At 47.4% G+C, this 12,704-nt stretch overlaps 1 protein-coding gene across 4 annotated transcripts in view; it reads right to left on the bottom strand.

The window, feature by feature from the left end:
- The window catches only part of IGDCC4 (immunoglobulin superfamily DCC subclass member 4), an 86,976-nt gene that overhangs the window by 47,001 nt on the left and 27,271 nt on the right, over positions 1 to 12,704 (bottom strand). For all 4 annotated transcript variants that reach the window (XM_058847187.1, XM_058847188.1, XM_058847189.1 and 1 more), the window contains exons 2-3: positions 9,637 to 9,966; positions 3,742 to 3,883 (exon numbers count right to left, since the gene is read on the bottom strand). In XM_058847187.1, coding sequence (XP_058703170.1) covers positions 3,742 to 3,883; positions 9,637 to 9,966 — 472 coding nt within the window. The remainder of the gene's footprint in view (positions 1 to 3,741; positions 3,884 to 9,636; positions 9,967 to 12,704) is intronic.

Here is a 12,704-nt window from a genome sequence, read left to right as displayed (position 1 = left end):
TCTGGCAGATGTTTACCCTAAATCTGTGCTCATGGAAACACCTCCCTTGCCCTAAGCAGTCTGTTTCAGAGACAAATACCTGTGCTCTGAGTCTTACATTGATCCTGGACCTCAGGTACTGCAGTTGAGGTCATCGTGTCTTGTCCTCTTCACAGCTGATGAAGACAGAAGAGCTGCTGGAGCTCCTCCAGTGACCATTCTGTCTCCACTGGAATAATCCTACAGCCTGATTCATGGGCACAGACTGGCTGAAGCTTCCCACGTACACAAATGCAACGCCTTACATCCCTAAAGCCATGTTCCTGCTAGTTATAAAGCTATCTTGCTCAGGATCAAGCTCTGAAAGACCTCAGAGGAGGTGATACCCAAAAGCCTTCATCAGGATGCTTCATCAGGACTCAGAAGAAAGATGACAAATATTTGCATCCTCTCAGCTCCATGGAGGGAAAGCCTCCCACTGCGATAATATTTATTTTTGTCATGCATCTGCTATTTGAGTCTGTAATTAATATCAACATATTTCAAACACTAGGGAAGGCATCTCCCAGCCACAAAAAGACGCTTCAGTGATGTATCACAGATTCACTGAGGCTGGGACAGACCTCCAGTCTGTGGTCTCTCCTCTCCCAGAGCAGGGTCACTAGACCAGGGCATTCAGGACCCACCTTCTCTCGAGGGCACAGAACAAGGCACTGTGTCTCTAAAGAGAGCAGGAGGTGTAAACAAGGGGGTTGAATGGGGAGACTTCATCAAAAGAGCTCAAGACAGCTTCAGCACCAGTGGTAGAGATCTACTCAGTGCAGTACATCCTGTTGGGAAAACATGGCAGCGGTGAGGATTGCTCTGCTGGGGAAGCAAGGAGGAAAGAAAAACAGGATTTCTCTATCCACCATTTCTCTCAGCTGCTCACAAAGCCTCCAGCTCTTCAGGGTCCCAGCAGCCCTGAACTAGAAGCCTTCAGGCAGCCTGCAAGGGCATTTGCTCCATCCCCAGGCTCCCTGCAAGGAAATTTTCCTGATGATTCAGAGCAGACAGTTGTCAGAGCTTTTCTTCCGCACAAAGGGCAAATCTTTTTGTCTGCTCACCTTCACCAAGGATTAAGCAGGAAACAAAAACTAAAGGACAGACAGACAAAGGCCCTGGAAGCCACAAAAACGCTGGAGCCTTGGCAGTCCCAGGAGTTTTGCTGTTGATAGCTGCAGGGTCAGGATCTCAGAGAAGCTTGTCTCGACGGGATGGTGAAAGGATTACACTGAAGGACAGCACACTCAGAGCAGGGCCAACTACCACAGCCTCAAAGGCAGCAACCCACGGTGCTCTTCCCCTCCCTGACAGCACTGAGGGGCTCAGGGCTGCTCACCAGGGCAGTGAACAAGAACTGAAATCAAGTGTCACTGCCTCATGTCCAAACCCTGCTACAGCTTAGAGAATATCCTAGCATTAACAATCCTACTCCCTTTTCTACCTTATCCCCAGTAAATTGCCAGCACACCTTCCCTTCAGCCTTTTTAAGGTGCCTAGGACAGCCCAAAGCACCGGTCCTGAGCACAGTGAGGAACCTGCAGCTCTGTTGTAGGCTCAGTTTGGAAGCCCTTTTGCTCACAGCTCCAGAGTCCTGCACATGGACGTGAGCCACATCAAGGCACTCCTGACACAGCACAGAAATAAACTCTACACACAGATAAAACCCTCACTTAGCCAAAATGTGGAAAAATATACTGTGATTGCAGAGCACGTGGTCTGTAGGTTATGGATTTGCTGTGCAGACCTTCAAAGACCTCCAGTTCCCAGCAAGTGCTCATCTTGGCTCTAGAGAAAATAAACAGCAATTTGGAGCCTGATGTGAAACCCAGCCAGCACCTAAACCTGAGATTACGCCAAGAGATGTTGCACACACCCCAAAACAACTGCAATCTAGAGAAATCCTGTGAGCCAGCTTTCAGCAGCTGCTGCAGATTTAAGACTGTGTTTATTCAATGTACTTCAGAGCCACAACCGCAAAATAATCTGTGGCTTACTCACATATGGAATTTAGATTTTTGTGCTGAAGAGGTACAGGAAAGGTATTCCAAAAACACCAGTCAGCACTTTGGCACCCTTTAGGTTGTTTAATCACTTTTTTAAGCTCAGCTTTCAGTACCTTTGAGGTGGCACCATGCTAGAACCTGATTCCAGGGGCAAAGGGTGTAAAGAGTGCCCCAAGGTAAGAACAACAAAGAAAAGTGGAGGGGGAAGAGCAAAAAAAGAGGGGAAAAGAGTAGGGGGGAATGGAAGAAAAGAGAGGGGAAAAGGAAAAGCAAGAAAAGGGAAAAGCAATGTGAGTTTATCATTCTATCCCTCTTATATCACAAACCCTCCCAGCCCTGCTATTCTGGAATACGAAATCATCACCCTGACACCTGCCCAGCCAAAGGGCTGCATTTTCACAGGCTCATCCAAAGTGTGCACAGGAGGGAGCCCACAGTAATCAGGGCAGCCTGAGATCCCATCCTTAGGCATGATGCAGGGAGGATAAGAGAGAGCTCTGGTTGGCAGCCAACATTTCCTGGAATTCACTTAATTCCTTCGAAAGCCGGTTATATTAAATCCAACAACAACTAGACAACAACAAAAAAAGCAAATCCTTCTGAAAAAGCATATTAGCTAGAACATGATTTAAAAAGCAAGATCTGCAGAAAGAGATTATGGCTGGCTTTTACAAGGAAAACAATTTTCAGGCTGCCCATGATGAAAGCAATCTCTGAGCAAGTAATTTCACAATATCCATCGAGCTGTCTCATTAAAAAGCCATTGTATCCATGACAGACTTCTCCCTGCAATCCCTTCTTTTTTGGGGTTTTTTTCCTTCCTTTTTTATTAATTTTCTTCTCATTACAAAGCAACAGCCTCCTATAAACCTTTAGATGCCACACTCCAGACTCAAGGATATAAGTGGGTATTCTTATAGAAACAGTCACTGCTGCAAAAGTATTTCTAAACTTTCCCCCCAACACTCCCCTCTTTTTTGCCTCTTCTGTCACTTGGATTAACTTGCCCAGGAGGGAAACAGCTCCTTCTGAAGAACAGAAAAGGAGTTTTTAAGAACTAAAGGACAATTCACTCACTGATCCCCTGCAGAAGGGATGTCTACAGACCAACAGACAGCCAGCTAAGGGTTTTTCTCCTCCTCTGTAACTGACTTTCATTAGGGAAAAAGCATCATGCTGCAGGACTCTCCTCTTTTCTCCAGAAAAAGAAAATTCAGTATCTTTTTCTAGATGATGGGAGTAAGACAAAGAGAAAAGCCTCCCATTAAAACCACAACCAAAATCAAAGAAACTCCACATCATGGAGTTCAGCTGGGTATGCCCAGGTCAATACTCCTCACCCCATGCCCCAATCCCCCAAAGAATTCCACATCATTTCACACAAGAGGACAAGGCAAAGCAGCCCATGCCTTGCCATGCCCTGTCCCAGGCACACACAGGCCTTTGTAGGGTGCATGTTCTATGCTGTAATAACTTGTTTTTCCTTTGTGGTTTGAATATTTGGGAGAAAGTTCATTTTATTTAGGTGTTTATGGTCCTTTTTTCCTCAGCCCCTTGAATAGTTCCTCTTATATCACTCTGTTATCAGGTCCAGACCTGGTCTATGACCTCTCTTGTCATTCTACCATTTTACAGAGTTATTTCCACATCCTACATGGTCAAGTTTTGATTTGCTCTTTTTCATTCTGACCCAAGAAAGCAATCAGGGAGTCACCTGGGTTCTGCTGGAACAGCTTCATGGTCCTTCTCCCAGGTGATGACAGGGGAGGGCAGCCCCTCGATCCGGCACTCAAACCGGGCCATGCCATTTTCTTCCACTGTCTGCGACTCTGGCTGCTGGAAAAAGCGTGATAATGCTGGGGAAAGAAGAAGGGAAGGGAAGTTAATAACTCAGTGTTTCTGCAGAGAAATGCAAACCTGTTATGATGTATGAGCTAAGAGAAGGGCTCTTCTCTCCTGAAGATACCCTGAAATGTAATTCCTCCCTTTCCTGTGCTCCTACACACCCTCAACAACCCTAACAACAGTAACTGAAAGGTTTCAATGTGTAAATTCGCTTCTTGCTTCGTTTTCTCCCTTAAGGCAACAGTGTGAGAGAAAGACAGGCAATTTGGCAGTTTCAGCAGTTACCTTCCTAAATTGCTTCCTTGTCTGTTCACTTGCTCCATTTGGGAAGGACACAGAATGAGAAACAGAGGGGAAATGCCACAACCCCAGAGATGAGGGCTTCCCCCTTGCCTTGTAGCATTCCTGCAGCCACAGGAAATTAAAACAAGGCAAGAGGAAGAACAAGCCAGATGTCAAATTAAACAAAACAACTGCCCACAGGCTGGCAGTGCTAGAGACTAGAAGCAAAGCCCATAAAGGTTTTGATCCTCTCTCTACCTGCAAAAACCAACTTCATCCTATTTAAGCAGATTGGAGGCAGCCAAGGGGATCCAGCCATCCTACTAAGAGGAGGATGGATTTCATCCATGCCAGGACACTTGTTTGCTCTCTAAGGCTCACCTCTCTATGTCTTTCCATAGTAAAGAGGCTGAACTGCTTTGGAGACAAAGCACTAAGGTTTGGAATTGCTCTTGGACCACAATCCACAGCTGCCTCATCTTCCAACCCTTCCATGCACACAGTAAAATCCTGCAGCAGAAATCCTCCCCCAGGGCTGTCAGCATCTGTCCTACCACCAGCATAACCTGAAGGCATCTCATTCACAGGTGGAGTTTTGAATATTCATGCAGGCTTCTGGATGGGGACAGAAAGCCTGTGGTTTTTTCCACCAGAAGAGCTGGCTTCTGTTTTATTCATCCCTGTTAAACTGTCTTTGCTGTGAAACCCACCCTGCCGGACAAATCCATCCAACAATACTCTAATACAAGTGCCAGAAACCCCAAATGTGGAACAATAAACATAAATTTCAGCCAAAACACACACTTGAATGCTGGGCCGAGCACAGCACTGTGCTCAGAGGGACCCCAAGTGACCTCCTGGACCTCCAATACAATTATGTGCTTGTCCCACCACAGCTTTCCAAGAGCATCCATCATTGCTTTGGATTTTGTAGGACTCCAAACTTGAAGTTTTCTTTGCATCTCTCACACACACAAACATCCATGCACACACATCCATGCCTTATTGCAGTGTGAGCTTGAGAAAGTATGTACAGTTTGGAAAATGAAATGCTTTTGCATGACCCATTTTAACCTCGGCATATTCTCAGCTGTCATTAGTGTTTTTCTTTAATTTAAATAGTTATCACATGTTTCAAGCAACTCATTGCTCTCCGCAGCAGCTACAGACCAAATTCTCCCACCAGCTGTCCGCCACGTTTAGATTTTCAATTCAGTACAAATGGAATGAAAAATGTTTTCCTGGAAAAATTTGAAAAATAGATTAATATGTAAGGCCTTAATTCAGCCAACTGCTTTAGTATTCTCAAATATACACTGCAGACCACTTTACCACAGAGTAATTTCTACAAATTACAAAACCTTTTAAGCTCATGTTAATAAAACTTGCTGAATCCAAGAGTTTAAAAGAAAATCCATCAAATGCCAGTGCATGTTCAGGATGGCACCATCAAAACAGCCTTCTCCTGACTGTAGATACCCTTCATCCTCTTTCCCATTATTCTTCTCTCATCCTACAGGTGTCCATCAGAATATTTTGGCAGGCTCTGGAGTGTCATGTACCCAGGAAGATCGTTATAGGAGGCATTCTAAAAAATGAAATATGTTAGCATTTCTGTTTCCTCCACTTCACGCAGGGTCACCTGCAGGCAAGGGAGGAGAGGGCTGGAGAGCAGGTCCTGCCACTTGGACACGCTGCAGGGATGTGTGTGCAGGTCACAGCGAGTGCAGGACAGGCTCCAACACACTGCTCACCCTGGGGCCACAGGATCCTTGGAGGGGCTGCTCTCCTCCCACAAACACATTCTGGGCTGAAGTGCTGCAAAATGAGAGGTTTTCTCACAGGGAGGCAGGGAAAGGAGATGCTTGAGGGGAAAAGGCAAACAAAGACGACAGGTACTCAACATTATTTTCAAGTCCTCAGCTAAGGTTTAGTTTGCAAAGCCATCCTGAGCCACAAAACACCTCCCAGCCCTGTTGCACTGATTATCCTGAACACCTTAATAGGCCACTCAGTAAAAATTACCCACTGCAGGTGAGAAGGTGAAGAGCATTACAGCAAATTGCCCTCAGCGACAGCTGAAGCAGCGGGCTCTGCACCTCCAGGAGTGGGGCAGGCAGCTCCTTCCCTGCTGACATGTTAAACCCAGCTGGAGCCAAGCCGTGTGTGCCAAGGCTTTCAGCCTCAGCCCAGGGGTGACTGCAGCGTGGTGAAACACAGCACCCTCCCCCTCTCCCAGCAGCATGATCCGTGCAGGAGGCTGTGGGCTTGGAAAGGCTGCCAGCCAGCAACACTACACCCCAGGCAGAAAATGCAGTCTATGCAAGGAATTCAGCCTTCTGAAAGGGGCTCGCTGCTCTCTCCCACAGCGCTTTGCCCCCAGACTCTCCGTGTGCTCGTCCTCCTTGTACCTTCTACAATTATTAGGAGATATTTCCAAGGTGGGGGCAACATCAGCCCCCACCCAGATCACATACACCACCCTGGCCACCCCCTCTGAACAGGCTGGGGGTGGAAGGGGAGCACGCAAAGAAAGTCGTGGGAGCAATTTGCCACGGCCCCCCCGGCACAGCACAGGCACAGCCAGCACAGCGCTCGTCTGCAAGGCCATATGGCAGCACAGGATTGCTCCTGCTCTCCACAGGAGCCAGCTCCCCACCTACCCAAAACAGCATCTAAAGCCACATCTAAAGTCACGGATGATCCAGAGCCTGTGAATTCATCTGCAGGAAGTTTTTCTGCCCAGCATGGCCCTGTCTAGAATCCCTGGCCTTCACTCACCTATGCCCCTAATTCACAAAATAAATAGGATAAAATCTATAAAATAAATCCTTAAAGTATGAACAAACCCTAGTCTGCTGTTCCTCAAATCCTAGACACGTAGGGCGCCACAGAGAAGCCACACTGTCCGTGTGGAGAGAGGATGATGAGAGATCCTGTTGTTGATTCCTGCTGTGGCCTGTCGCTCCAGGTCCAGGAACACTCCAAACCTCTCCCGTGCTCCCGCCAGCAGCCAGAGGACACTGGCCCATTCCCTCCAGGCACAGCAAACGTCTTCAGCTGACAGTCACAATTACTGTAATTTTCTACAACCTCCCTTGCACAAAATGTTTAAACTAAATTAAAAGCTTTAACAAATCTTCATCAATGTAGTTATTAACAGGTAGAAAGCTACACCTTCCCATAACTACAATAACGCCCCTGGTACTTCCATGTGGGAGTATGTGGGGCTCAGGAAAACCTGCAAACCCAATTTATCAGCCTGAGCAGCTCCTTGTTTAACAGGCACCCTCACACAGGAGCCCTCACAGCCTTGCTCGTCCCCATTTGCGATGGGCACCGCTGCCATGAGGTGTGGATGGGTCCTTTGGTGGAACACTGGGCAATGAGCCATATGCTTATCCAGCAAAATGCCAACAAGCTGAACTTCTGGACCACGGTGGAAGAAGTCATCACACTGTCAGCCTTCACACACCATTCAACCCCCACCACTCTAGCCTGACTGCTCCAAAAGGCTTCCTCCAGCCTCTGAGCTCACTGCTGCCTGGAGCATCCCCTCCCTCCACTGGGGAGCTGGCAGCCCCTACACTGAGGTGCCAGAGCTGCTCTTGGGGCTGGCCGGGGCAGAAGTGAATTCCCACAAGCCTGAAACACAGCAGATGACACCAACAGCACCAAACCAGTCCTGAGCAAGGCACGTGCTGTGAACACCCAGTGCTCCTACATGTTACTGTGAGACTCAGTGGCACAGAGAGCCCCACAGGCCTGCATGGGAACCCTGTCCCAGAGAAGGAAAGGACCTGCAGGTCAGAAGGACAAGCTCATAGCAGGAATAACACATCCCACCTGCTGAACAGGTTTTCTTCTACTGCCCCCATCCTGATTAGCAGTCCCCAAGGAAAGCACAAAGAATAAGTCCATCCACTCCATCCAGCTTTGGACAGACCATGTTCAGTGGCAGGGGAAAAAATGAAAAAACCTTTACAATCCTCACTTGCTCAGCTGAATGCTAATGGAGCAAGTGCTTTTGCTCAAACCTCGGAACAAATCGAAGTGAGAGATGCATTTCATTAATCAATTCTCTTGCTGCTCCCTGCTCAGCAAAGGATATGTTATGTCAGGTGCATGTGTGTGCCATGGAAGCAGCATTTTCCCTGTGCAGATGGTAATAAAAGGAGACATATGAATACACACAAGGAAAGAGTTCACCTGAAATTTCCCATTTCTGGGAGAAACACAGAAGGGAATGAAAAGAGGCATCATCCATGTACGTTCCTCTGGAAAAATTCAGGAGGAGGGAAGGGCAATTTAAGTCAGCCTCCCCATTTTGAGATGTCTCCACTGTTCTAACTTGTAAGACACCAAACAATAAACCCAGGACCATAAAAGAGACACAGCCTATAACCACTGGGGAAGAGACACAGCATACGCTTCAACATAAGTCACCCCTAAAGAGAATAAATATATCCTAATTCAGACTGTCTGGGACTGAGGCAGGAGCAGCTAAATAAATCCAGCTGGCTAATGACAGCTTTTTTACTCCAAGACTTCTACCTCCTCCCAAACAATACCTGTGTGCAGGATCCCTGACTGCATGCTGAACATTTTCTGAGCAGAAAAGGAGGACGTGTTGCAAAGGTCAAAGATTTTTCCCCTCATCTGGCAAACCTTCACCAGCAGTTCTGGTTTCTACAGCACAGTGCTCACAGACTGAAACACTCACTTTGGCCAGACCTGGATGGCCTTGTCTGGGCTACCAGAGCCTAAAAACATCCCAGTGTAAATAAAGGGGGTGTCAGGACATTCTCTCTGCACCTTCACCCCCTCCACAACTCCCACGGTGTGCTGTGAGCTGTTTTCAGCAACATTTACACAAGTCACTGTATTAAAGAGAAGTGTTACTGTATTTGTGTTATTTTCGAGCCTCACCTATTTGGCAGGTCAAGGAATCATTTATTTGCACTCACTTAAAATAGCCCCAGGAGCCAAGCCTGAATACAAAGGAATTTTCTTCTTGAACTTTGTGCAGAGATTCAGCAGTTCAGATCTTGGAGTGTCCTTCTTGATCCAAACAAAAACTGTCCTGAAGATCCCTTCATTTCATCTCTTCCTGACAAAGAGATATTCACTTCACAAGCTGCCACAGCCAGATGCCTCCACAGCCACCTCTCCAAGCACACAGTGCTGCACTCAGGGCTCTGAACTCCTCTTACAAAACAAGCACTGTCTTTTGGAGAGAGGAGGGTCCTGTTTTTAATCCATAGCTGATGGCACTTACCTGGGAGAGTTACACAGGATGTTGACAATGGGATAACAGGAAGACAGCACTGCTTATTTGTGGACTATCCCAAATCCCACCTATACATCATTATTATCATTTTATTCCACAGACACTTCATCTCAAGCTCCTGGGGAAGCAGAATTCTGTATAAATACCAGGAGGGGAAGGAAAGAAAATCAACAAAACCCAAAAAACACTTACTTGAAAATCTGACTGCAGCTGTTTGACTGGTGACAGTCCCTAGGGAGGTGTGAGACACGCAGGAATAATTACCCTCAGCACCAGCCCTCTCAGGATATTTACTGTCCTTTGCCCCAGCCTGGGATGAGATGAAGAGTGATCCATTTGGAAGCACATGGAGATATTCCTGCTCCACTAATGGAAACCCATTCTTCTTCCATGTGACATTGATCACTTGCTCAACAGGAGTCAGGTTACAGTCCAAAATCACCACTTGGTTTGGCTCCAGTATCACCTTTGCAGGACCAGCACTACAGCTCAGCTCCAGAGAATCCCCTTCCAACAGCCTCCCTGCAAAGAAAAGACAGTGTTGCAGTGGGGGTTACTTTCCTTGATTTAATCACATCCCAGTTCTACACAGAAAAGGAACCATGGCTGGAGGTACCAGGTGAAGTTCAGCCCTGCTGGGTGATCAGAACAGCCCATGACTCCTGTGCCCTGCATTCTCCATGCCCCATCCTTATGGCTGTACAACCTGTACCATTTCTGCCATTCTCAATGGGCCCAGCAGCCACCCCTGCTGTCCACACTTGTTTCCATGCTGGATTCAAGCAGAAAGCAGCTGGAAGAAGGTGAGGAGGTGGTAACAGTAAGAGCAAGCAAGCACAGAAGATGCAGCAAGGACCCCAACCTCCCATGGCTGCCCCTTCTCACTTGCACATCAGAGCCTCCTTTGAGGCTGATCAACCCCCACAAGACAATTAAGTGCAAGGAAAAGTATCCAAGCCCAGTGTGGCACTCCAATGCCAATGACCACAATCTAGTTAGAGCAGCTCCCCCTCTTACTGGCAGTAAGAGCTCAAGTCCAGCTGGGAAAGCAGCAACTCCCACTGATGCTCATGTTCTGGGAAACACATTTCAAAGGAAAGACAATCAAAGAATGGTTAAAACATGTCTCTGAGCATTCCATCCCATATAGGTAAATTCAGAGCAAGAATGGATGGATGCATTTTCCCTGCTAGAAAAGGATATTCCAATTGTTAGCAGACAGTACCCAGCACATGCCCTTAGGCAACCTTCCTGCTGCAGCCGGAGGCCAGAGCAGTGACCAGCAATAAGCTCAGCTGAACAGATCTTGGTCTGGCCCACTTCCAAACCCACGTACTCGAGGGGGCTCCACCTCTGAAACAATGCTCAGCATTTCCTAAAAGAATATTGCCATTAATAAAATGCATTTGCCGTTAGAGTTCTCCAGAGACACTAAGTCAATGTTAGCTGGCAGCGCTGCTTCCACACACCAGCAATTTCAATCTCTGCTGTGCTCAAACCATCACCATCCACTCTTTTTATGGCTCTGCTCCAAATTATTTTGTCACTGCTCCAATCAGAAATGTTTCCTGCCTCTATAACAAGTTTATCAACACTGGATATGAACCACATGGCTCCCTGCCCGTCTCCTATCGCAGAAGGCTACAGATTAATTTTATAGGAATTCAAACCCTATTAAACCTGCTACTACCTACTGCTGATAAAAGGGCTGCACTTTAAAAGAGTGTGTGTTAAGCATGCAATTAGGGTCAATGACACGCAAAATTACATATGCAGGGAGATGGAATTATTTCAAGGCGTGTGCTGGAAACTGCAGGTGCCCCTGGAAGGAAGGGCCTAACCCTGTCCCCACACGTGGCCAATTCAGTGCCCATGGGGACAGGAACTTGTCAGGTTTGTCATCACTGCTGGGTTGTACAACGACCACTGAGAACTTGGTGTTGGGCCAGCTGTGTCCCTTCAGTGATGAGGAGGCCACACAAGAACCCTGCCTGTTGATTGCCATTGTTATGGGACAGAACAGACCCTCTTCTGTCACCTTCACTAGGACATCCAGGGGGCAATCTCCCAGACCTCAAAGACAAATTCCAGGAGGATACAGAGATGCCCATGTCACACACATATCCAGGCACTGTACTCCATGACAAAGGGGCAGGCACTGCCAACACAGAGCGACCTGCAAGTCCCTGGATTTAGAGTTTTCCCGCATGGATGCTTCCACCATGCTGATATCTCACACTCTGCAGGGAGAAAGCACAGCCAGAAGCAGCAGACATCCCTGAGCTTCCAGTGTGTACACACCACAATGGAACTGTAGCCCTGGCAGGTCCAGGTCAGGAATGTGTCACCAAGTGCCCTCCTGTAGGGCAATTCTGCCCACTCATGTCTCCTAGGGCAGATTGGTCCTTTGAGGATCACAGCAAGCTACAGAGCTCAGTGGCTCCCCAGGAGGATAGAAGCAGGTGAACACAAAGCTGAAAGGCTGCCCAGATGTACTGGAAAGACACTGCCTCTGGAAGCCTTTCCTGCAAGACAGCTGGTACCAAAAAACTGTATGAAGTAGTGAGAAATTGTCCAAACACCTGTGCAGGTGACACGGACAAGAACAGGAGAGGGTTAACAGCTGAAGAAAACTCAGCTGAGCTCAGGACAGGAGGCACACTCAGATGCTGTCTTGAGAACCCCCATCCCTGTGAGAATCCTCATCCATGGAGAAGCAGTGACGCAGACTCTGAAGGGATGTCCCTGTAGCAGCTGCTGCCAGCAGCATGTCACCGAAGCTCAGGCACCCTGTGTGTACACACCACTTCTCTGGGGGCAGGGCTGCTACAGCAAAGGCTGAGGCATGTGATGCAGAGCTTATTCCAAAAGACTTGAAACTTTGTTAGGTAAACTCTTCGTTCTTTGCCTTTCTTTACATTTGTCATCTCTAGAAGCTCTTGTTCATCACTTGGGGAAACAGCCTGTGTATCCATCCTATGTTCTAGTTTCTTCAGACAGCAGTTAGAATGGCATTTTGCTGAAAATACTCCTCCTCTTCCAAAGGTGAAATGTGAGGGGACAGCCAGGAATAGAGAACGGATCTGCAGTGCAGCTTCCCACAGTCAGAAGCAATTATCAGCCTCTCAAACTTCAATTCCTTAAAAAGTCAACTCAACCTGCTTTTAGCAGAATAAGAACAGATTTTCCAGCACAGAAGAAGTATTTGCTTTTCAAAAACATGTGGTGATGTTTCTATACCCCTAAATCCCCCAGCTCTT

Source organism: Poecile atricapillus, chromosome 11, assembly GCF_030490865.1.
Source record: "Poecile atricapillus isolate bPoeAtr1 chromosome 11, bPoeAtr1.hap1, whole genome shotgun sequence".
NCBI classification, from domain to species: domain Eukaryota; kingdom Metazoa; phylum Chordata; class Aves; order Passeriformes; family Paridae; genus Poecile; species Poecile atricapillus.
This window is presented reverse-complemented; position numbering and strand designations above follow the sequence as displayed.